General features: G+C 51.2%; 1 protein-coding gene across 8 annotated transcripts in view; it reads right to left on the reverse strand.

Moving 5' to 3' along the window:
• Positions 1–23,395, reverse strand: part of ARHGAP39 (Rho GTPase activating protein 39) — a 377,904-nt gene that overhangs the window by 87,766 nt on the left and 266,743 nt on the right. For 7 of the 8 annotated variants that reach the window (XM_045004343.1, XM_045004342.1, XM_045004345.1 and 4 more), the window contains one exon: positions 11,471–11,563. The exons of the other annotated variant lie outside the window; for it this stretch is intronic. In XM_045004343.1, coding sequence (XP_044860278.1) covers positions 11,471–11,563 — 93 coding nt within the window. The remainder of the gene's footprint in view (positions 1–11,470; positions 11,564–23,395) is intronic. 8 annotated transcript variants of the gene reach the window in all.

Raw genomic sequence — 23,395 nt, forward strand, 5'->3', positions numbered from 1 at the left:
GCGAAAGCCCAACCTCCGCAACTGACCGGCCACCGGTGCTGGCGTGGACCCCCGAGCTGCCCAGCCACCGGTGGCAGAGGGACCCCGGAGCTGCTCAGCAGCTGCTGGAAGGGGCCCCCCACAGCTCCCAACCAGCAGTGGCAGGGGACACCCCCCAGCTCCTCAAGGCAATGGGGACCCTGCAGCTCCGCGCTGCTGCAGCTGGGGGAGGGGCAGGGTGCTGGACTCTCCTCCCTCCCCATTTTGGCAGGGATGTTTTAGTAAAAGTCGGGGACAGGTCACGGCTTCCATGATGTTTTGTTTCTTGCCCGTGACCTGTCCCTGACTTGTACTAAAAATATCCATGACACAATCAGCGTTAGCCATGGTGGACAACCAGCTGAACTGGAGTTCTCAGTGCGTCACTGTGGCCAAAAGGGCTAATGGGAGCCTTGGATGGACAAACCGGGGAATCGCGAGCAGGAGACTGGCACGCCGAGTTTGGCACCGGTGCGACTGCTGCTGGAACCCTGGGTTCAGTTCTGGTGCCCACAGTGCAAGAAGGATGCTGATAATTTGGAGACGGTTCAGAGAAGAGCCATGAGAATGATTAAAGGATGAGAAAACCTGCCTTAGAGTGAAAGACGCAAGTAGCTCAATCTATTTCGCTTCACAAAGAGAAGGTTAGGAGGTGATTTGATCACAATCTATGAGTACCTGTATGGGGAACAAACACTGAATAATGGGCTCTTCAGTCTAGCCGAGGAAGGTCTAACATGATCCAGTGGTCAGAAGTCAAAGCTGGACAGATTCAGCCTGGAAATAAGGTGCACATTTTGAACAGCGAAGGGAATAAACCACTGGAACAGGTTTCCAAGGAAGCTCTCTGCATCTAGAACAGGACCCAAGTGCAAGTCTGGGGATCCCTCAATAAGAAGATGCAGCCTGCAGAGACTTCAAGTCCCAGCATGCAATGCGCCCCACTGAGCTGTGTATTTGCATGCTGGGGAGCCACATGTTCTGTAGCCTGCTTCCTCCATATTAAGCATTGGGGTAACTGCAGTTTCCTTCAGTTGACATTGAGGAGCCACAGCTTTCGGGGTCCCAGCCCTGCTCTGTGCCTCAGTTTCCCCCTCTGTAAAATAGGGATGACATCCTCACCCAGAAGGCTGACTAATGTCCACTTTGTAGGTGTAACAAGCTCTAGATGTGCTTACCGTTCTTTGCTTAGAACTCGCTGTGATTGCCAAGCCCTTTGGGTGAAGTCACCCTGAGCAAACAGAGCGTTTTCTGTTCAGGGTTTAATATGCTAGTAGGATGGCTGCATTGTGGCTGACACCAGGGATTGCTACAGGCAGGAGTCGCTACAGCCTGGACTCCCTAGCCAAGGGCTGTCACAGACCTACATCTACCCAGTGGGGAGACACATCCTACACACACAGACCAATGAGTGACATTAGCTCGTAACATTTCCAAAGGGTGTGCAGAGCTCCTGCTAGCTGAGCATTAAGACCCCTGGAAGCCTTCAGAGACCCTCATTCTTGCCCCCAGCCCAGCCCAGAGCTGCAGCGTAAGCCCCCGATGCTCAGTAAGCATGGCAAGCTTTTGGTGAACTTTAACAGAGCTCTGGGGAAGGCGAGAGCAATTCTCAGTGCACTCCACTGGGTGAGCAACAAATCTGCCATGGTACAGAGCAATCCAACGCACCCTCCATGGAAACAGCTACACCGAGCACATGCAAGGTGCCTTCACGGGCAGAGGGACACAGAATCCAACAGCGGCCATTGGCAGGTCATGGCTGAAAGGGAGAGCTCGGTTTACGGAAGAACGATAACAACTGCATTGCCCTACAATGCCGCATCCAGAGAGCTCTCCCAGAGCTCTGCAAACTGATATGCAAACTCTACCCAGGGACTGCTTCACCCTCCACTAAAGCGGAGCCGCCTCTGGGGTGGATCGCAGCAGTTGTTTAACAGTAAGCAGCCACATTCTGCAGGAGTGTCGGCAAGGAAGTGAACAAGACCTGGCCTGATGGAAAGCCCAGGGGAAATCTTAGCTAAGCAGTTTGTAACTAGAGTTGAAATGTGGCCAGGACGCCAGCACTAACCCTGACAAAGGGGACCACGTGATCTCTAATAACCACTGCTTGCATCTCATCTGAAAGGCACAATGTACAGCACCTCCTCCACCATGACTCCGTGCTGGGGCAGTGGAGAAAGCAGCGCCTCTGCAGGGCTTTCTCTAGCGATCTCCCAGCCAGGTATGGCCCAAGATCTGCCAGGCACTGGGTATGGCAAACAGCTCTCCCTGCTCTGGATGCAGGTGGGAAATCTGCTGTGCTCCTTGGCAGCCGAACTGGGACCTGCTCAGATATTAATAAGTGCGTCAGTAACAAAATTCCACATCTCCCCCTCCGCAATGCCCAGAACCGACATCAGTAAGCAGCCCTACAGCCAGAGCTTGCTGGTGGATTTGCAGGGAATGCTGCATGGCCTGTTTCTGTAAAGCATCTTACTGTACCAACGAGGTATGTAGCCATGGAAACTGCACAATTGCCAAGCAGTGATTTGCATGCTTGCAATCGATCCCCTCGTTCAGTGCTGGCCGAGGGCATGGGGGCTAGGGGCTTGCAGCGGCCAGCTTGCTGACCATTCCTACCCCTCCTTATATAGTGGCGTGGGTGTTGGGGTAACATCGCAGATCAAGGGCCAGACACATCACTAAAGAGATCAGAGGCATCTCCTGTGCTCACTGTGGGAGGCAGCACACATACCAGAACATGGGCTGCTGCGGCACTTGTTCTTCTGTCCTGACTGGCTACATTGGTAGGAAACTCCATGGTAGGAACACACGGGAGAGCCCTGGGCTGTGTCCCTTGTCCATGCCCAGCCCCTTGGCCACCAATGATCTCACATAAGGAGCCACTGCCCCTCCCATATCCCCAGTGTCCCACGGCATCATTCTGCACACCACCAGCATGGGCTCTGCACACCACACACGACAGGATGGGAATGTACGACACCAGCAAAAGCAATAACACAAATATGTTCTGCCCCTTCCACCTGTGAATTTCAAACTGCTTTACAAACACTAAAACTCCAGCCCCACGATCCTCTCGGAGATGGGTCAGGATCATCATCTCCATGATACAGATGTGGAAACCGAGGCACAGGGAAGAAAAGCAACTCTCCCGAAGTCGCACAGCAAAGCTGGGCCAGAGCTGTGAATGGAACCCAGGAGGCCTGACTCCAGCCCTCTGCTCTGCAGCATGTACTGTGATCCTTGCACAAATACAAAGTCAAAGCCCTTGTGTTACATAAACTGCATCAGCTTCCTCCCCACCCTCTCACATCTGCACAAAGCCGGGACTCCCACGCACTCCTGCACCCATAATGTCAACTCTAAAAGCAGCATGTGCTGGGGACGCAAGACATTCTTAAATGTACAGGCTGTCGCTGTGATCTAGCAAGGGCGGACCAGAGACTCGTTGAAATGCTACATTCAGATTGTGCTTTAAGCACAAGGAAACTAATTACAAACCAGGAGTTTAACGTCTCCCACAGAAAGGGGATGAGGCTGGATCCCACTCACTACACAGCAGCAATGCAAAGCATGGGAGTAATTACAAGAGTGCAGAGGGGGACGAGGTCCTGAGCTAGCTGGAATGGTCTCAGCTGGTCCTTGCCTTCCCGGCCCTACCCAAGCCAGCTCTTGCCTGTGCCTCTGCCCTGGACTCCTTCCCTTGTACTCCGGACTGAGCACTCTCCACAGCTTGTTCACAACACACAGCCACTTACTGTTTGGTGTCCCCCTCCTGACACATTGCTCCCTTGTACTTGGAATTCCCACCCTGGTCCGGCCCAACATGACCAAACTCTCCCCTCCAACCACACACAAACCCTCCCCACCCTTCAGCTCGTCACTGAAAGCTCTCACAGAAGCAGTAACCTTCTGTATCTTCTCCCTTGCACTCCTCTATTCCATGTCATCCGTCCCCCAGGGCTCCATCCATGATCCCCTGCTCTGACCATCTAACTCCCTTGCTGCAGGGTCTCATCCAGTCCCATGAGCCCAGCTATTCCCTCTATGTTGATGACTCTCCAGCCTTGAGCTTTCCTCACCCGTCCAGCTGCACTCACTCTCAGAAACAGCCTCCTGGATGTCTTGAAACCACATAAAGCTCAGTGTGTTTAAAACTGAGCTGATCTTCCCACCAACCTCCTCTCTGCATCTCTACATCCCTGTTGAGGACACCACCATCCTCACCAGACATCCAGGATGTCAACTTTGGGTTCATTTCCCTTCTTTCCTGTCTGCCCCCACACCCTGTGCCTCCTGCACAAAGGAAGTTCTCCTTCACGCAGCACACAGTCAACTTGTGGAACTTCTGACCTGAGGAGGTTGTGAAGGCTAGGACTATAACAACGTTTAAAAGGGGACTGGATAAATTCATGGTGGCTAAGTCCATAAATGGCTATTAGCTAGGATGGGTAAGAATGGTGTACCTAGCCTCTGTTCGTCAGAGGATGGAGATGGATGGCAGGAGAGAGATCACTTGATCATTGCCTGTTAGGTTCACTCCCTCTGGGGCACCAGGCATTGGCCACTGTCGGTAGACAGATACTGGGCTAGATGGACCTTTGGTCTGACCCAGTACGGCCATTCTTATGTTCTGTTTATTCTTCCCTTATTTCATCTCCAAGGAACGTCCTTTCATCTCCGTCCTGACTGCTAAACCTTGGTCCATGCCTTAAAGATCTCCTACATTTCTCCCGCTGGCCACAATGTTCTCTTCTTCTTCTCTTTGTCGTCCTAAAACTCCAGTGATAAAATTACCTCTTCCCTATTGTGCCAACCACATCACCACCTCACTCCTGGCCTACAGTCCCCTTGTTATTCTGGTCCTTGCCTCCAAGCACAGCTTTGCTGATGCTCCTCAGTCCTGTCCCCCAGCCCCCTGCCATCACAGGATGGGGTTCCAATTGGAAGGATGGCAGGGGTGGGAAGGATGGTGGGAAAATGTTTCGCAGACCTGCCAGAAGCTGCTGCGGCCAACCTTGTTGGGAGAGGGGAAGAACAGACATGGACTGGGGGCAATACTGCATCTTACCATCTGCCTCCCTCTCATCTCCTCTTGGGCAGTGGAGCAGCCCATCAGGGGAGACAGGGGAGTTTACTACTCAGGGGAAGGGTCTGGGTTCCAGCACTGAGGATGTTTTCAAGGCTCCTTAGATTTACTGAGGCTGGGTTTATCCAAGGGCCTCAGGCCGTGGGAGTAGCTTGCATGGCTGAGCTTCCCCACGCACAAGATCAGAGTTCAACCAACAGTGGGGACTCAAACGTGTCCTGTGAGCGCAAAGACCTGAGAATGCCCAAAACGAGAAAAGAACGTCACAGGAGCACAGGACTGGAAAGGACACCCTGGGTCATCACATCCAGTCCCCTGCTACTGCAGGCAATCCCAGCATACAACCCCAGGCATAAACTGAATAAGAGCATCTTAGGCCTGGTCTACACTACACATTTAAACCGAATTTAGCAGCGTTAAACCGATTTAACCCTGCACCCGTCCACACAACGAGGCCCTTTATATTGATATAAAGGGCTCTTTAAACCGATTTCTGTACTCCTCCCCGACAAGAGGAGTAGCGCTGAAATCGGTATTGCCATGTCAGATTAGGGTTAGTGTGGCTGCAAATTGACGGTATTGGCCTCCGGGCGGTATCCCACAGTGCACCAATGTGACCGCTCTGGAAAGCCATCTGAACTCGGATGCACTGGCCAGGTAGACAGGAAAAGCCCCGCGAACTTTTGAATTTCATTTCCTGTTTGCCCAGCGTGGAGCTCTGGTCAGCACGGGTGGCGATGCAGTCCCAAATCCAAAAAGAGCTCCAGCATGGACCGTACGGGAGATACTGGATCTGATCGCTGTATGGGGAGACAAATCTGTTCTATCAGAGCTCCGTTACAGAAGACGAAATGACAAAGCATTTGAAAAAATCTCCAGGCTATGATAGACAGAGGCCACAGAACAGTGCTGTGTGACAAGCGTAATGGAAAGCCAAAGAATCAAATGGACGCTCATGGAGGGAGGGAGGGGGGACTGAGGACTCCAGCTATCCCACAGTCCCCGCAGTCTCCGAAAAGCATTTGCATTCTTGGCTGAGCTCCCAATGCCTGAAGGGTCAAAAACATTTTCCCAGGTGTTTCAGGGTATACGTCATCAATTTACACCCTTCTCCCTCCTCCCAAAGAAAAGGGAAAAAAACATTTCTCGCCTTTTTTCAATGTCACCCTATGTCTACTGCATGCTGCTGGTAGACGGGGTACTGCAGTGCTGAACACCAGCATCCCCTTCCCGGTGGCAGACGGTACAATATGACTGCTATCCATCGTCATCATCAGCCCGTGAGTGCTCCTGGCTGGCCTCGGTGAGGTCGGCCGGGTGCGCCTGGGTAAAAATGGGAATGACTCCCGGTCATTCCCGGCAGATGGTACAGAACGGCTGGTAACCGTCTTCATGATAGCAACTGGAGGCTGAGCTCCATCAGCCCCATCCCCCCCCTTTCATGTGTAAAGAAAAGATTCTGTACTGCCTGGACTATCATAGCAGCTGGAGGCTTCCTCCCCCTCATTTTATCTCACTACAAAGTCAGTGTTTCTTATTCCTGCATTCTTTATTATTTCATCACACAAATGGGGGGATAGTTGCCACGGTAGCCCAGGAGGGGTGGGGGAGGAGGGAAGCAACAGCTGGGGTTGTTGCAGGGGCACCCCCTAGAATGGCATGCAGCTCATCATTTCTGCGGGATCTCTGGGGCTCTGACACGGAGCAGCTGTGCTCTCTGGTTCTCTAGTACACCTGCCCCATATTCTAGGCAGGACTGACTCTATTTTTAGACAAAACATAAAGAAGGGAATGACCCGGGGAGTCATTCCCATTTTTGTCCATGTGCCCCCGGACGACCTCAGTGAGGCCAGCCAGGAGCACCCATGACAGCAGCAGACGGTACAGAACAACTGATGACCGTCATCTCATTGCCAATTTACAATGGCATGGCAGACGGTACAATAAGAATGGTAACTGTCTGTGCTACCTTGCAAAGGCAAATGAATGCTGCTGTGTAGCACTGCAGTACCGCGTCTGTCAGCAGCATCCAGTACACATACGGTGACAGTGACAAAAGGCAAAACGGGCTCCATGGTTGCCATGCTATGGCGTCTGCCAGGGCAATCCAGGGAAAAAGGGCGCGAAATGATTGTCTGCTGTTGCTTTCACGGAGGAAGGATTGAGTGATGACATTTACCCAGAATCACCCGCGACACTGTTTTTGCATTGGGATCTCAACCCAGAATTCCAATGGGCAGGGGAGACTGCGGGAACCATGGGATAGCTACGGGATAGCTACCCACAGTGCAACGCTCCGGAAATCGACACTAGCCTCGGTACATGGACGCACACCGCTGAATTAAGGTGCTTAGTGTGGCCGCGTGCACTCGACTTTATACAATCTGTTTTACAAAACCGGTTTATGTAAAATCGGAATAATCCCGTAGTGTAGACGCACCCTTAAACTTGCACCACTCCCTGCTGCACAATTAAGGGTTGCAAAAACACCTACTCTCTCCAGTTCTCCAAGGACCCCTTATACACTGCTCCACTCCCTGCTGTAACCCCCTCTGGCATCATAGCCTGGCGTTCTTGTCCCCAGTGCCACCTTATGAGCATTGCTTTGGCCTGTGACGGCTGTCAGACTTTTCCGAGGCCCAGCCCACTGGCCAGGTCACCTTCTCAGTCCAGTCTCCTTCCAGGGTATCAAAAGTCCAGCTGCAAACCCAAATAAGCCTCTGACCCAATTCTTCTGCCCCCTTGGGCGAGGCTGCAGTTCCCTGCCCTTTGCCCCCACTCCCAGGCCCTGCAGAGCTCTTCTCTGCTCCTCTGGTTGAGCGCTGCCGCCCAGGCCCAGCAGATTTCCCCATTGCCTCCCCGCCCTGGGGTCTCTGGCTGCTTCTCCCCGGCCCTACGTCTGGACCCTACTCTGCTCTAGGAGGCCCCCTTCAGCAGGCTCTTCCCGACTAAGCCTCCTCTCCGGCCCTTCCACAGCCAGGCTCACCAGTGCTAACTAAGCCACCAGGTCAGGATCAGCTCGGGGACAGCTGCTGCTGACAGGCAAGGCTGAGCCTGACTCCACTTAAGGGGCCAGTGACAGTCCTCCAGCAGAAAGAGGTATTTCAAACATAAAAACCAAACAGGAGAAACCCGTTCAGGCTGCTTGTACAGACAACGTGTGTCTGTGAAGCGCTCCGATGCCGGACGGTGCTACGGACGTGCTAAGCAGCTATACTGTTACCGGGCAAACAGAACAAAGGGGATTTGATTCTATCTAGGGCCTAAACTGCTCAGACGGAAACCTGAGTGTTCTGCAAGAGTCTGGCCGTTTAACCAGTTCAACTGTAATCAATGCACCTGGCACAGGGGAAACATGAGCAGCCAAACTGTCTTCCAGCTGAGAGCTAAAAATAGCCGGGAAGAACAGGCTGGACTTGTGCTTCCCACTACAGCACTGCGGGGGAGAAAGGTGCTGAATGCAGAATGGAATTTTAGCCCAGAAATATCAAATATGAGACAGAGAAAAGGGAGGTATGTAGCCTATTTTTTGCCAGGAGTATTCGATCAAAAACCAAACAGGCCCAGTCTTTACATTTTTTTAAAGCTTGTGAAATACTTGTACAAAAGACAAAATTTCACTTTGAAAAAGTGAGCTAGTGTCACTGTCCCCAGCTGCTCACTCGCAGCAAGACGGGCACGCTTCTCGGAGCACAGGATTTTTTCAGTGACTTGTGTCCGACTTAACAAGTGTCTTTAACATTCACTTTGAGCAAACCAGCTGCCTGGGGAGAGTGTCTATGCTCATTCGACTTTTCCCTTCACTCCAAACACCACTCCTCACACTGAACACTCGCTCCGTAGATCCTGCCTGGGCTAGCACTACATCTGGTAACACATTTTGTAGTTATATAGAACCTCAAACATTTTCAAATGAAAAACCAGAACACTTCAGCTGTCCTAGGACATCACAAGAAAAACTGAGACTGTCCCAGAAGAAGGTCCCATGACCACACTGATCCTGCCAACACCTGGGTACTTTACTCCCCCAAGTAGCTCTGTTGAAGTCCATGGGGCCCGGGCAACTCACATGGCCAAGGTTTAAGGTATTGTTTATTCTATGAACCCTTGATAAGAGAACACTGGACCTGTGTAAGATGCAGATACTCTCTTCTGGATGCTCCCTTGTGATTAAAAATTCCCTGATTCGGTAAAGCACTTAAGCATGTGCTTACCTTTAAGCACACACTGAAGTGCTGCATTGAACCAAGGCTTATAACAAAGATCTAGGAGTCAGATGAGCTGAATTCTATTCCATCCTTCGCAACTGATTCACTGGATGACTTTGGATCAGTTACTTCCCGCCTCTGTGCCTCAGTTTACTTATCTGTAAATTGGGGATACAAACACTTCCCTACCTCATGTATAGTCTGCAGGGGGGGCAGGTTACAAGGCTAATTTATTAGTGTGTGTGAGGTGCTTAGATACGATGGTGATGAGTGCCTTCGAGGTGTGAAGAGGTGCGGTACGGGTGCAGCCACAGTGCATGAAGTTCTACAGCACAGCATGAGACTGTCCTCGGTGGAAATGTGGCTGGTGGAGGCTAGATCCCAGCATGCAGTGCTCCTCCTTTCTCCAAGCAGGCTGGCTGTATTTAAGCCCCACAAGATTTAGTTACGACTTAAGTCAGGGCTGAAGTGGGACTTAAGTGGTGTATCTAGGGGTCCCTGAGCTGGTACATGTCAGCAGGGTGCATTTCACTTTGCATGCTGGGAACAGGAGGCTTCATCTCCCAGACACAAGTGTCTCCGGCAGAACAAAGGCCCATCTCGTCTGGGGAGTTATGTCCCATTTTTAAATGTCACCATTGTCAGTTCCAGCTAAGTGATTTGAGCCACAGGATGGCCAGGACACAAGTTACTGTGCAATAATTCATGTGAACGGAAGGTGACGTGTCAGGCAAAAAGCTAAAGCTGAGCTCCACTATTGCATGAATTCGTACAAATAACTCATTTCCCGGCAGCCTCCTAAGGGGATCAGCGTGGGCTCGGGATGTGTGGGGTCCACTCCTCGCTCTGCTCTGGGCTTGCCCTCAGGTAACCTCTCTGTGCTCCAGTTTCCTCTTCTGTCCAGTGGAGCTTTGCCAGCTCAGGTGGGTACTGGGAGGGTTGGGTCAGGTCCGGGGAGTGCGCCAAGCTTAGTCTTTAGCTGGAGTTCTGGGGCCAGGTTTGGAGTGTGGCTGGCAGCGTTGCTCCCCGTCTGACCTGCTCTTGTGGTTAACGCAAGGCAGACAGGGGCTGGCTTTAGATTCCACTGGAGTGAAATGTTATAATGAAATAGCTACTTAGCTCTCTCTCCCCCTCATGCTCCCACCCCCCTTTACTGCTTCATCAGCTGCACACGCTGGCTCAGGGGGTATTTGCTAGAGATCATTTATCTGTCCCAAACACTTACCTTTTTAACACCCATTTCTCAGCATGAAAACATCAGCCAGGTTCCCCCTTTTAACAAACCCTCTCCAGGTCTTGTCAGGCCACAGAGAGCGAGCGGTGCCGCCCTTTCCCCATGCCCCATGCGGGTTTGCAGTATAAAAGCCGACCAACCCTAGCTCAGGTTAATCTCTCAGCAAACAAGGAAACCTAAGTCATGTCTTTAACTGGCTCTGGTTAATTACACTCCCACCCCCCTCACTAATTGGTACATTACAATAAATAACTAAACCTATTCAAACAGGGGCAAGGTAAAGATCCCAGCAACATCATAGCTGTAAAAACCTGCAGGCAGTTTACCACCGAACAGCCTGCTCGGTGACTCAGCTCCAAGGCGGATGATGAAAAGCCAGCTGAGCCCACATTGGGGACTCATTAATGCTGCTGCCGATTCACGGTGTTTCATCCCCTCCCCGTTCACTGCATCCATCGCAGCCACCACTGCTTCTGCAGGCACCTTTGGTTACCAGAGCATTTCCCACCACTGCCAACCCTGCCCAAATGCTGTAAATGCTACTGAGCAAAGCACAGGCCCTGTCTGCACTAGGGATGGACAGGGGTTGATGCTGGATCTCAGACAGGACTCTCCACAGCAGAGCCAATCTGGGCTCGACACCCAGTGCAGAGAGCAGCTCCACGGCCGGTCACGCTCTCCCAAGGCACCTCGATCCTCATTGGCCCCCATCCACACCAGTGTCCAAGTCACAGCAGAGGCAGGCCCTGGGGGCCTCACAAGCACGTCTCATCCCTAGCGCAGGCACAGCCCAGATGAACAGTTAAGAGGATGGACAGAACCAAAGTGGAGGTGGAGGGGAGGGTAAGAGGCTGAAAGAAGCAGGTTTGCTACTATGTCTAAGACAGGAAGGTGCTAAATGAACGGTGACGTGGACCCTACCATCATGCTCTTCGATATAGGGCTTGGGTTTCTTTCTCAATTTGGATTTCTTCTTACTGTTCCTTTCCAGGAGCTCTTTAATGTGCTGAGTCACTGAGAAACAAACAAAACGATGAGGACAACAGAATGGAACACAAAAGAGAAAATGGCTTCACGCGCAGAGAGCCCTGTTTTCAAAGCCAGCAGCACAGGGAGGCATTCTCGGAAGCGCCTGGGTCCCTCTGGAACAGGGAGGGCAGACGGACACACCAGCGAATTGTCTGGTCAGGTTTGGGTCATGTCCAGCAGAGTCACATTGAGCCACGCCAGCCAGGTTCTGCTCTCCCTCCATTGGGCCAGGCGGTGAGCAGAATCCAGGCCTAGGACCAACACTGTCTAACTGGAGTGTCTGACGTCAGGCATCTCAATATACACAGGCGGATTTACAGTCACTTCTGTGTAGTGCCTAACTTCAGACCCTCGAGTTTGAACACTTCAGTCCGTCTGTCTGGCTCAGGCAGTTATGTTCTGCTGGCCTCAGTTCCCCCTGCCGTCTCACTCCCTGCCTCAAACTGTCACGCTGCATTTGTTGTGTGTGTGCTTAAACAGCTGCTGCACTTGGTCCAGGCGCAGAGCTGGAACCCAGCAGCTCCAGGACCTATTCCCAGCCCTGCCGCTGGATCACAGTGTGATTTCGGGTGAGACCCTTCACCTCTCTGACACCATCTGCCACTAAAACCCTAACCCGTTCCGGCACTCAGTGCACAAATGCTGCTTCTTACAATCTTACATTTATGGAGAGCTTGATATCAAGTCTCTCAGGTTCCTTCAGAATATGAAGGAATTGCTGAACTGCAGCGCTCTCTGGGGTGGAAAGCAGCAGCCCTCCTCACTAACACCGCCAAGCAATAGGTTTTCAACAGTTTAAGAAAAGATTAACTCCTCCTATTGAAACTGCAGGGGAACTGAAGCTGGAAGAACTTAACCACCCAATCTGGGATTTGGTCAGGACACCAGGGTTGGGACCCCCGCCCATGCAGAAGAGTTCCATGGGATCTTTAGCAACCAGAAAGGGACAGGACCTTGGTTGAACATTGCATCAGAAAGATCTAATGCCGGCAGCTTTGAAAACATGGCTCCTGTTAACATAAAATGACATGGGAAAAAAATAAAGGAACCGTAATAAAACAATAAGAAGATGTTGGTCCTGGGACCAGCCTTTTCCTCCTGGGGTCAGAAGGAAAACAGAGGTTGATGTTAGACACTGGCTTTCGTAAGTGGGACAGGCAGTGCCACAATCCAGCATTGACCAAGGCAACGTAATGAAATGAGCTTCATTTGCCTATTACAGGTCAGCCTAGGAAGAGTGAGTGTGTGTGTGTGTGTGTGTGTGTGTGTACACATGCGTGTATTTTGATGTATATAAAAGTTACAATTTTAAAGTGGAGAACAGCCTCAGAGACCCACACATGAAGGTCTGGTGGCCGACTCTGACTCCTGCGGTACTGTGCACTCACCAATATATAGTGTTAGCACTATACACGGCACACTTAATAACGTGGAGATTCACCAGGAGAGATCCATTCCTGCATGTGCCACGAGGCCTTTAAATCCCCACCCACGATGTGCCCAGGAGCATACATCCACCGAGCCCACGCCACCCGAGCCTTCGGGCATCCAGGGAATATGGCAGCCCACCCCTGCTGCCACACGTCTAGGCCTAACCTTATTATATAGGTTAAAAGTGTCCACGTTGCACCGGGGGGGTTATCATCCCTTGCGCTATGGCTGCACACAGCCTGTAGGGTCTCAGAGCAAACTGGGTTCGTTTCGGCTCATGCATCATCCGTGGTAATAAACACTTTATGGGCCAAGGGCTGCTCTGAGCTACACCTGCATAACCCATTGCTCCAAACTAAACTGCCACATGTGACCAATCCCACTGGCGCTCCTCAGGGATTGATGGGCCAATGCACAGTTGATTCCGGTGGCTAGAAAATCGGCTGGTGGCGCATGAGCTGGGATAGACTCCGGTCTCCCTCTCAGAGCTGGGCTGGCTCTGTGGAGAGCAGTGGACATGGATTTGTGTCCCCGAAGTCAGCTGATGGAGCTCTCTGTCCAGCAAGGGGAGCAGTCTATGCTTGGGAGGCTATTTTCACTTTCCTGAGGCTATTTGCGCTTCATCCCCACCACCATGTCCTGCTCAGAGCAGATTGGGGGCAGGAGCACAAGAACTGCACCTCAGCAGCAGCGGAGCTTTGCTGGGACCACAGCCCAGTGACACAAACCTCACAAGGACAAGAGACTCTTTGAAAGCCAGCCAGGCTGTGTGCCAGAGACGTGACTCAGGACTCTTGAACAACAGGCTGGGATTGTTGCTCAAGTTGGGTGCAGGGGAAGCGGCACTGAGAGAGGCAGCTTCATCTAACGCTGTGAGCACATAGCAGGGAGGCAGGAACTCCTGTGTTCCAACCCAGGCCCTGGTGCCAATTCCCTCTGCCTTTGGCCAACTCCCTTCCTCTCTCTGAACCTTAGTTTCCCCATCTGAAAAATGGGGATAATGATACTGACCAGCTACCAAAGGGCTTGCGAAGGCCTTTCCACGGCATTGACAAATGAGAAGAAAGTCAGGGAACAAGGAAAGCGATCGGGGGGCTGGAGGGACTGATCCAAGAGCTAACTCCACAGCGCGGCTGGGCAAGGGTCAGACACCAGAGGGAGGGGTCATAGTGAGGAGTAACGAAGCAAACAGAGAAAGGTTGAATATGAAGAACTCTCCCAGCCTTGAGGTGGATCAGATTCCGAAATCATCTCCTAGGGCAAGGGAGGTTCCTTCGCTTTTAATTAAACCTGGAGAAACCCCTAGCCTAGCCCATGGGGGAGCACTCCCCGTACGGGCAGGGGAATGGACGTGACGTGATGGCAAGAGGCCTACTGCTCAGTGAAGGTGGAAAGTGCTATGTACCTGCCGAACAGCCTCCAGCAGAGGATGGTGGCTCCCGGACACAGAGAAGAGAAGGAAATATTCTGCCCTTGGTCATATGGTGGGGGGAGCCATGAGCCCAGAAATCCCACTGCAGCCCTTGCCTGCTTTGGCAAGGGGCGAATGAGGGGTAAGGCTTGGCTGGGTGGTAGTGCCCACCAGAACCCACGCTCAGCAGCTGAGCAGCCACCCTTCACTTCAGTGTCTAACTCCTCCCCAGCCCAGGGTCCAGGCTTACGCTGCTACGTTTCACCGCAGGCCCGTGGCTGACTGCAGCACCGCAAGAGGCTGCCTGCTCGACTGCAGCCTCGTGAGCATCTCATTCCCAGCACTGCAGGAAATCAGCTCAGGCTGGTGGAACTCCTAAGACAGCAGTGGGGAGAGCAGGGGGGACTACAGGCTCCCAGGGGGAACAAGCTGAGGGATCCCTTGCACAGCTGGTGAGCAGGGATGGTTCTCACTGAACCTGATGGGTGCCAGCTGCTAGCCTAGCAGCTCCATCAGAGGTAGCAGGACAGCCTCTCCTTGCTGCCTGAATACACAGAAATGACCATTCCTGTATAAGAACATAAGAACATAAGAAAGGCTGTACCGGGTCAGACCAAAGGTCCATCTAGCCCAGTATCTGTCTACCGACAGTGGCCAATGCCAGGTGCCCCAGAGGGAGTGAACCTAACAGGCAATGATCAAGTGATCTCTCTCCTGCCATCCATCTCCATCCTCTGACGAACAGAGGCTAGGGACACCATTCTTACCCAGCCTGGCTAATAGCCATTTATGGACTTAGCCACCATGAATTTATCCAGTCCCCTTTTAAACATTGTTATAGTCCTAGCCTTCACAGCCTCCTCAGGTAAGGAGTTCCACAAGTTGACTGTGCGCTGTGTGAAGAAGAACTTCCTTTTATTTGTTTTAAACCTGCTGCCTATTAATTTCATTTGGTGACCCCTAGTTCTTGTATTATGGGAATAAGTAAATAACTTTTCCTTATCCACTTTCTCAACATCACTCATGATTTTATAGACCTCTATCATGTCCTCCCTTAGTCTTCTCTTTTCCAAGCTGAAGAGTCCTAGCCTCTTTAATCTTTCCTCGTATGGGACTCTCTCTAAACCCCTAATCATTTTAGTTGCCCTTTTCTGAACCTTTTCTAGTGCTAGAATATCTTTTTTGAGGTGAGGAGACCACATCTGTACACAGTATTCGAGATGTGGGCGTACCATGGATTTATATAAGGGCAATAATATATTCTCAGTCTTATTCTCTATCCCCTTTTTAATGATTCCTAACATCCTGTTTGCTTTTTTGACCGCCTCTGCACACTGCGTGGACATCTTCAGAGAACTATCCCCGATGACACCAAGATCTTTTTCCTGACTCGTTGTAGCTAAATTAGCCCCCATCATGTTGTATGTATAGTTGGGGTTATTTTTTCCAATGTGCATTACTTTACATTTATCCACATTAAATTTCATTTGCCATTTTGTTGCCCAATCACTTAGTTTTGTGAGATCTTTTTGAAGTTCTTCACAATCTGCTTTGGTCTTAACTATCTTGAGCAGTTTAGTAACATCTGCAAACTTTGCCACCTCACTGTTTACTCCTTTCTCCAGATCATTTATGAATAAATTGAATAGGATTGGTCCAAGGACTGACCCTTGGGGAACACCACTAGTTACCCCTCTCCATTCTGAAAATTTACCATTAATTCCTACCCTTTGTTCCCTGTCCTTTAACCAGTTCTCAATCCATGAAAGGACCTTCCCTTTTATCCCATGACAGCTTAATTTACATAAGAGCCTTTGGTAAGGGACCTTGTCAAAGGCTTTCTGGAAATCTAAGTACACTATGTCCACCGGATCCCCCTTGTCCACATGTTTGTTGACCCCTTCAAAGAATTCTAATAGATTAGTAAGACACGATTTCCCTTTACAGAAACCATGTTGACTATTGCTCAAGAGTTTATGTTTTTCTATGTGTCTGACAATTTTATTCTTTACTATTGTTTCAACTAATTTGCCCGGTACCGACGTTAGACTTACCGGTCTGTAATTGCCGGGATCACCCCTAGAGCCCTTTTTAAATATTGGCGTTACATTAGCTAACTTCCAGTCATTGGGTACCGAAGCCGATTTAAAGGACAGGTTACAAACCTTAGTTAATAGTTTCACAACTTCACATTTGAGTTCTTTCAGAACTCTTGGGTGAATGCCATCTGGTCCCGGTGACTTGTTAATGTTGAGTTTATCAATTAATTCCAAAACCTCCTCTAGTGACACTTCAATCTGTGACAGTTCCTCAGATTTGTCACCTACAAAAGCCAGCTCAGGTTTGGGAATCTCCCTAACATCCTCAGCCGTTAAGACTGAAGCAAAGTATTACTCCCCTGGAGTTCTCAATAAGCAGCTGCCTTTATGTGGTGGTGATGGGCACCTTGTCCAATTTGGCCCATCTCTCTCTGGCCCCCCACTCCTGCAGTATCTGTGTGCCTTGCCATCTGTAGTGAATTACAGAGTTCAAACCACCACCACCCCCGCTGGCTGTGGAGCGCCCAATGGGTCCTCACAGCCAGCGGCACGGCGCCCTGCCCACAGCAGCACAAACTGCTAGGACACCTACTTGGGCCTCCATTTCTGGATCCAGTGTGAAATCATTGGCACCTCAAGTTTGGGCCTAGAAAACATGAGAGAAGTACTGCCATGCGCTGGCCTGCCCTACACTCCGGCACACTCACTGGCCTGGTCAGCATGCACTGCGACCCGCTGAGTCTTCTTGGAGCTGGATGGTGGACAAGGCATGGATCTCGTGTTCTGCTCAGGCATGTGGCTAAGCCGGACAAGGGCTGTGTGTCAAGTGAAGCAGGCATCAGCCACGGAGCAGCATGAACAAGGAGGGGGAAGACGCTTGGGGCCCAGAATTGAACAGAAGCAGGGAGCCTGGCAGAATCCAGGGAAGGCAATGACACACTGGTTGCCTGTAACACCTTCTGCCTGAGCTTCTCAAGTCCTCAGTCCATTAACAAACTGAGCCTCTCGGCTCCCCTGGACTGGACAGCGAGGGACTGGGAGAGGCAGGGCCGTACCCTGAATCACAATTCAAGTCAGGGACAGAGCGGGGAACAGAACTCAGGAGTCCTGACACCTGGGCTTGTGCCTTAACCACAACACCATCCTTCCTCCAGACTAGCCCGGGGTTATGTAGCTCACATGTGGCGCCATCCATAGTGCTAGAGCCAGGCGAGAGAGGGAGGGGAAAGAGTGCGCCCCTGAGCTGGGCAGGGGCTCTAGCCAGGCCTATCTCCAAGCTGAAGGTTGATCCTAGACAAAGTCTCAAGCTTCTCCCATCTCACCAATTCCCTTTGCCCTAGGGCTACAATTTACCTGTTTCCACCCCACTCCCAATCCCATCTCTCCCCTGCACACAAGGCTGTAACTGTAGCATCTCACCTCCAACTGCGCCAGCAGAACACGCATCCTCTGTGGGGCTGCGATCCATGCCACTGTGTCAATCAGCCAGCAGGCTGGGCTCTGGGGTGGGCATGCAGCCACGGCCTTCGTGCCCTGGGATCAGATACCACGCTGCACCAATGGGTGCAGATCGAGGCTGATAATGAACTGTACTTTGGCTCTCAGGAGCTGGCACGTCTGTCCCCCAGCGTCCCAGTCACTGCCTCCATGATGGCTCCCAGCTGCAGCCCGATGGACAGGCTCTGCTCCTATGAAGGTATCATGGGATCAGCAACAGGGCCATACGTATGCCTTCGCCTGAGAATCACTGACAGTGCACCCTTAGTACTAGGGCTGCTGTTTTCCGGAGTTTATTCATTTCATTTTTTCAGGTTTATTTTTAGCAGATTTTGAGTTTTGCGCAGATGTCCAAAGATCTGGGGTTTGGGGGGCTCCCCCTTTGTACATACCGTAATGAGTAATTTCCCAGCGCACCTCAGTGTAGTGCTGGTTCACACAGCACTGCATCCAAGCGCTCTAGGGAACCTTTTGTGTTCACCAACAGGGTCTACAACACGTTAGTGCGCTTTAGAAATCACCCCCCCCCCATAGTCTTACCACCCAGTATAGACAAGCCTGTAGATACAAATAACCATTGCTGGCGGTTTCCCACTGTTTATTGGATAAATACCCATTTATGTCCCCAGTTCAAGCCAAACCTCAGATGCCCTACTGATAACCAGGCCCTCTGACGCAAGGCTCACTGGGGGAGCAGCACCTGGCCTGGCCCAATGACATGGCTGGTCAGCTCCTGCGCTGGAAAGAGGCTTCAGGGGCAATGGCCTGGCATTTGCCCAGCAGGCCTTGGGCTGGTGCTGAAGCTGGGGACAGAGGCAGCCGGGTCTAATGGTCTCTGCCCAGGACTGGGAGCCGGCAACTCCTGAGCTCAGGCCCGGTTCTGCCACTAACTCACCGCATGGGCTCAGGCACCTGACTTGGCTGCTTTGCCTCAGCTTCCCTGTCTGCCAAGTCTGACATGCCAGGGCTACGTTGCTCTCCATCCCCCACAGGCCCCATGCCAGGGGAGCGTGGGCCAGTGCACTCCCTGGGGGAGGAGCAGACACCAGGGGGTAGACAAACGTGCATGCTGGAGCTTGGCTCATCTCGAGAACACAGACTAGGAGCCTCTTCGAAGGCCCTTGCTCAGCACGGCCCTGCAGAGGAGGGGAGGGGTCCACGATGCATGGCGCACTGGGGAAGAACCTGCCACACGCTGCTGCAGTTTCAGCCAGGGAAGGCCAGGGGGCCGTGCACGCAGAGGTCGAATGCAGCCGAGTGCCACAATGCAGCCCCTGGCCGCGTCATGGTTCATGAGGGACTGCAGCCTGCACAGACATGCAATGCTCCATCACGAGCCAAGCAGCATGTGTGACTGAGCTTTGGGTAGTGAACTGAGGCCTCAGACATGTAGACAATGGGAGCGTCAGTGGAGACTGAATCGGGGACTTGCAACACCAAAGCACAATATCCTACCTGCTTAAACTGAAGGAGCAACGCCCCCAGTGGGCAGTAAGCAGCAGGCTGTCCGAGGCTCTGGAGACAGGATCACATGCACTGAACTAGCAGCATGCAGCAGAACCTCAGAGTTACGCACAGCTCGGGAATGGAGGTTCCAGCAGCTGACATTCTAGGCCAGGCTTCAGCCGCAGCTGAGCTCCCTACTCAGCCCCAGCATGAGTTTGCAAGCTTGTCCCCCTCCTGGTAGGGGGTGTGTGTGTGAAAACTGTGTGTCCCCCTCCCAGGGAAGGGGGAGATAAAACAGCACATCCCCCTCCCGGTGGGGTGGAGGGGAAGGGGTGGGGTGAAAGCAGCGCAGACCCCGGCACTGCTCCTGCTCTGCTGGCTGGCTCCGACGGCCGTGGGCTGGCAGCCCCAGCATCTTGCTGTAAGTGGCTGCCCCGTGCGTGGGGGTGAGGCCAGGCAGCCCAGAGGTGCCTACCTGTAAGATGCAATACAAGCACAGGACAGTATTTGCACTTGGGGGGGGGAGAGGTCTCTGCTGCTGCCTGATTGGTTACTTCTGGTTTCATGGTGTCCAGTGGACCGGTCAGTCCGTAACTCTGGTGTTCGTATCTTTGAGGTTCTGCTCTCGTTTGTCTGCAGCCAAGGGCTGTCTCCCCACAGGCCCCAGCTCTGTTTCAAAGAGCCACGTGATGTCAAGCACATAGCTATGGCCCCTGGGCTCCTGGCTAACATGCCAATCTAGCGTCTATCATGAAATTTTGATTCCTCCTATTTAAGCAAACCCCTTCAGTTCAAACATGAGCACTGCCTATTAAATTCCCTGGTGTTTGCCATGTTCTGCTCCTCAGAGCATGCATTTCAGTCTGCAGTTTTTAGCTGTGGGGTAGCCAGTTTCTGGGGAACACCCTGCAGCTTAAAAGTATGAAGAAGCCAATTAGTCATGTGTCTCCTATTAATATCAGCCACACTCAAGGCCAGCCCTAGACCAAATGGTGCCCCCTCTCCCTTTGCTAAGTTTTTGAATACCTAATTTTTATTGCATTTGTAGCCCATTTTGCAACTTTGATGCGCAATTTGCATGCATGACTTATCACTATATATTATATACTATATAGCACAATAAATTTACAAGCTAAGATCTGTAAATCTGTATTTATTCATGCCAATATAAGCAAATAATTTTTCCCCCTCTATGCGTATAGAAACTTTTAAATTTTAAGAATAACTGAAATGTATTATCAATAAAACAATGTTCACAATATTATAGCTGGGCTCTCACTTCACCTTGTTCTTATGTCTGACTGACTGACAGGTAACGTCCTACTCCTTATATACCCAAGAGGGCCTGGCTGACAACATTCCAGGAGGTTCAAGTTAAATGTAGTTCTCAGAAAATCTGGAAGGTTCCACAAGATTCTAGAAAGGTCCAGAACATTCTAGGAGGCTAGTGAAAAATGAAGCCACATTCGGAATACCTGAAACATTTTACTTCAAACGTTCTATTTTCCCTTTTGTCACTAACAACAAAAACAGCTCCCTGGCGCCCCCCAAGCCGAGCAGCCAGGAGGCTACCTGGGTTGTCTGCCCCTAAATCTGGCCCTGATCACATTATTAAATAAGGAGCAGCTGGATTGGATTAGGGTGCTGCCTTCAGAGCAATGGTTTATACCAAGTTCTTCAAAACAGGGTGAGTTTCCTCCTCCCTCCCCACAGGGCACCTGGCCAACCGTACAATACAGTCCCATGGTGGAGGTATTTCTTCCTGTCCCCAGCTGACCATAAGCTCATGCCTCGAAGCCATGAGATTTGATGGAACTTGTGATATTTTATTCTCACATTTGTAATTGCAGCTGCTCTTCTTATTAATACAGAGCCCTCTAAGGTGATGTCTGTACTGCAGCTGGAGATGTAATTCCCAACTCCCGTAGACGTACACACACTAGCGCTGCTCAGCCTAGTGTGCTAAAAATAGCAGTGTGGCCACGGTGGTTGGGTCTAGCCACACAAGCATAGCCCCATCAGAGATCCTAGGGTGGCCAGCGAGTCGTTGACAATGCAGCCACAGCCACACTGCTATTTTTAGTGTGTTAAGTCTTCCCGGGCTGGGAATTACAGCTTCCCAGCTGCTGTGTAGACGCATCCTATAAAATAATCTCTAGCTCACATACAATCTCCTCCAACAAAGCAGGGGCCCAGTTTAGGAAGCATTTTCTCGTAATTAAATATTGCAAACTGTACTCAGGTAGCATGGGGATGTATTTCTAAGGCGTCCAAGTGTACCTATGTCGAAGATACTGGTGTTGATGTCACTGGGCGTAGCTACCAGGTAACTCGGGGGGGGTGGAAGGCCACGAGTGTCGATGAAGCCCCCCTGCTCTGGGTCTAAGTGAGCCACAGTAACTCCATCTTGTGAACTTTAACCAACCTGCATGCTAACAGCCTAAAAGCAAAATCTGTGAGAATCAGCTTTTTAGCAGACAGCTGCAGTCCCGCTTAAACTAGCAAAAGTAGTGAGAAGGCGGGGGAGGAAGGGGGGAGAAGGCTTCATGTGCTTGAGCTGACAAGGCCAACAGATAAACATGCGGATGAGAACTTTTCTAATACACTGTACTGTAATGCTTAATGTAGCTGCAGTTAACAAGGGAGGGGTAGAGGGGGAATGAAACAAAGGCTTTTACAAACAGCTTGACATATAAAAAGGGGAAACTGCTTGTTTTTGTTGCGCTGGATTTGAGATACTGTGTCTCCTAGTGCCTGTTTTGAGATCTCAAATAAACTTGGTTTTTGCTTCTCCACCCTGGTGTGTCAATCAGTGCTACGCACACCGGGCAACGAACCACTGCTGCCTCCTCGGGCCCTTTGGGCCGGCAACACTGGTAATTAAATCGCATGCTCGGGGATGAGGATCCTCCCCACCCCCAAATGTACGGTACTGAGTACTGCTCCCTGCAGCAGACGGGATACTTGCCTAGATGGACTCACCCAACCTGACAACGGCTGTGTGTGTGCCTGAACTTTTGCCTGCTCCTCTTTTTGCCTCTGCCTCTTTTCATAGACTCACAGACTTTAAGGTCAGAAGGGACCATTATGATCGTCTAGTCTGACCTCCTGCCCAACGCAGGCCACAGAATCTCACCCACCCTAACCTATGTCTGAGTTATTGCAGTCCTCAAATCATGGTTTAAAGACCTTAAAGTGCAGAGAATCCTCCAGCAAGTGACCCGTGCCCCACGCTGCAGGGGAAGGTGAAAAACCCCCAGGGCCTCTGCCAATCTGCCCTGGAGGAAAATTCCTTCCCGACCCCAAATATGGCGATCAGCTAAACCCTGAGCATGTGGGCAAGACTCACCAGCCAGCACCCAGGAAAGAATCCTCTGTAGTAACTCAGATCCCACCCATTTAACATCCCATCACAGACCACTGGGCATACTTGCCTGCTGATAATCAAAGATCAAATGCCAAATTAATTGCCAAAATTAGGCTATCCCATCCTACCATCCCCTCCATAAACTTATCAAGCTCAGTCTTGAAGCCAGATATGTCTTTTCCCCCTCTGCTCCCCTTGGAAGGCTGTTCCAGAACTTCACTCCTCTAATGGTTAGAAACTTTCGTCTAATTTCAAGTCTAAACTTTCTGATGGCCAGTTTATATCCATTTGTTCTTGAGTCCACATTGGTACTGAGCTTAAATAATTCCTCTCCCTCCCTGGTATTTATCCCTCTGATGTATTTAGAGAGAGCAATCAGATCTCCTCAATCCCAGTGGCTGACGGTGTCAAAATGCTGATCCACCTCAAGTTGCAATAACTGCACTTTACAAATCACTGAACGGCCTCTGAATCCTCTTTCCTCAGAGCAGGATGAACTGCAGCTCCATGTACTACCCTAGTTCTGCTCCCTGGGAGGAAGTTTGGAGCTATGAGGATCACCCCAGTTTCCCCTTTCTGATCATCTCCCAACCCCGCTGGATGTCTGTGTCTGACACCATAACTCA

Source organism: Mauremys mutica, chromosome 2 (genome assembly GCF_020497125.1).
Source record: "Mauremys mutica isolate MM-2020 ecotype Southern chromosome 2, ASM2049712v1, whole genome shotgun sequence".
NCBI lineage: Eukaryota > Metazoa > Chordata > Testudines > Geoemydidae > Mauremys > Mauremys mutica.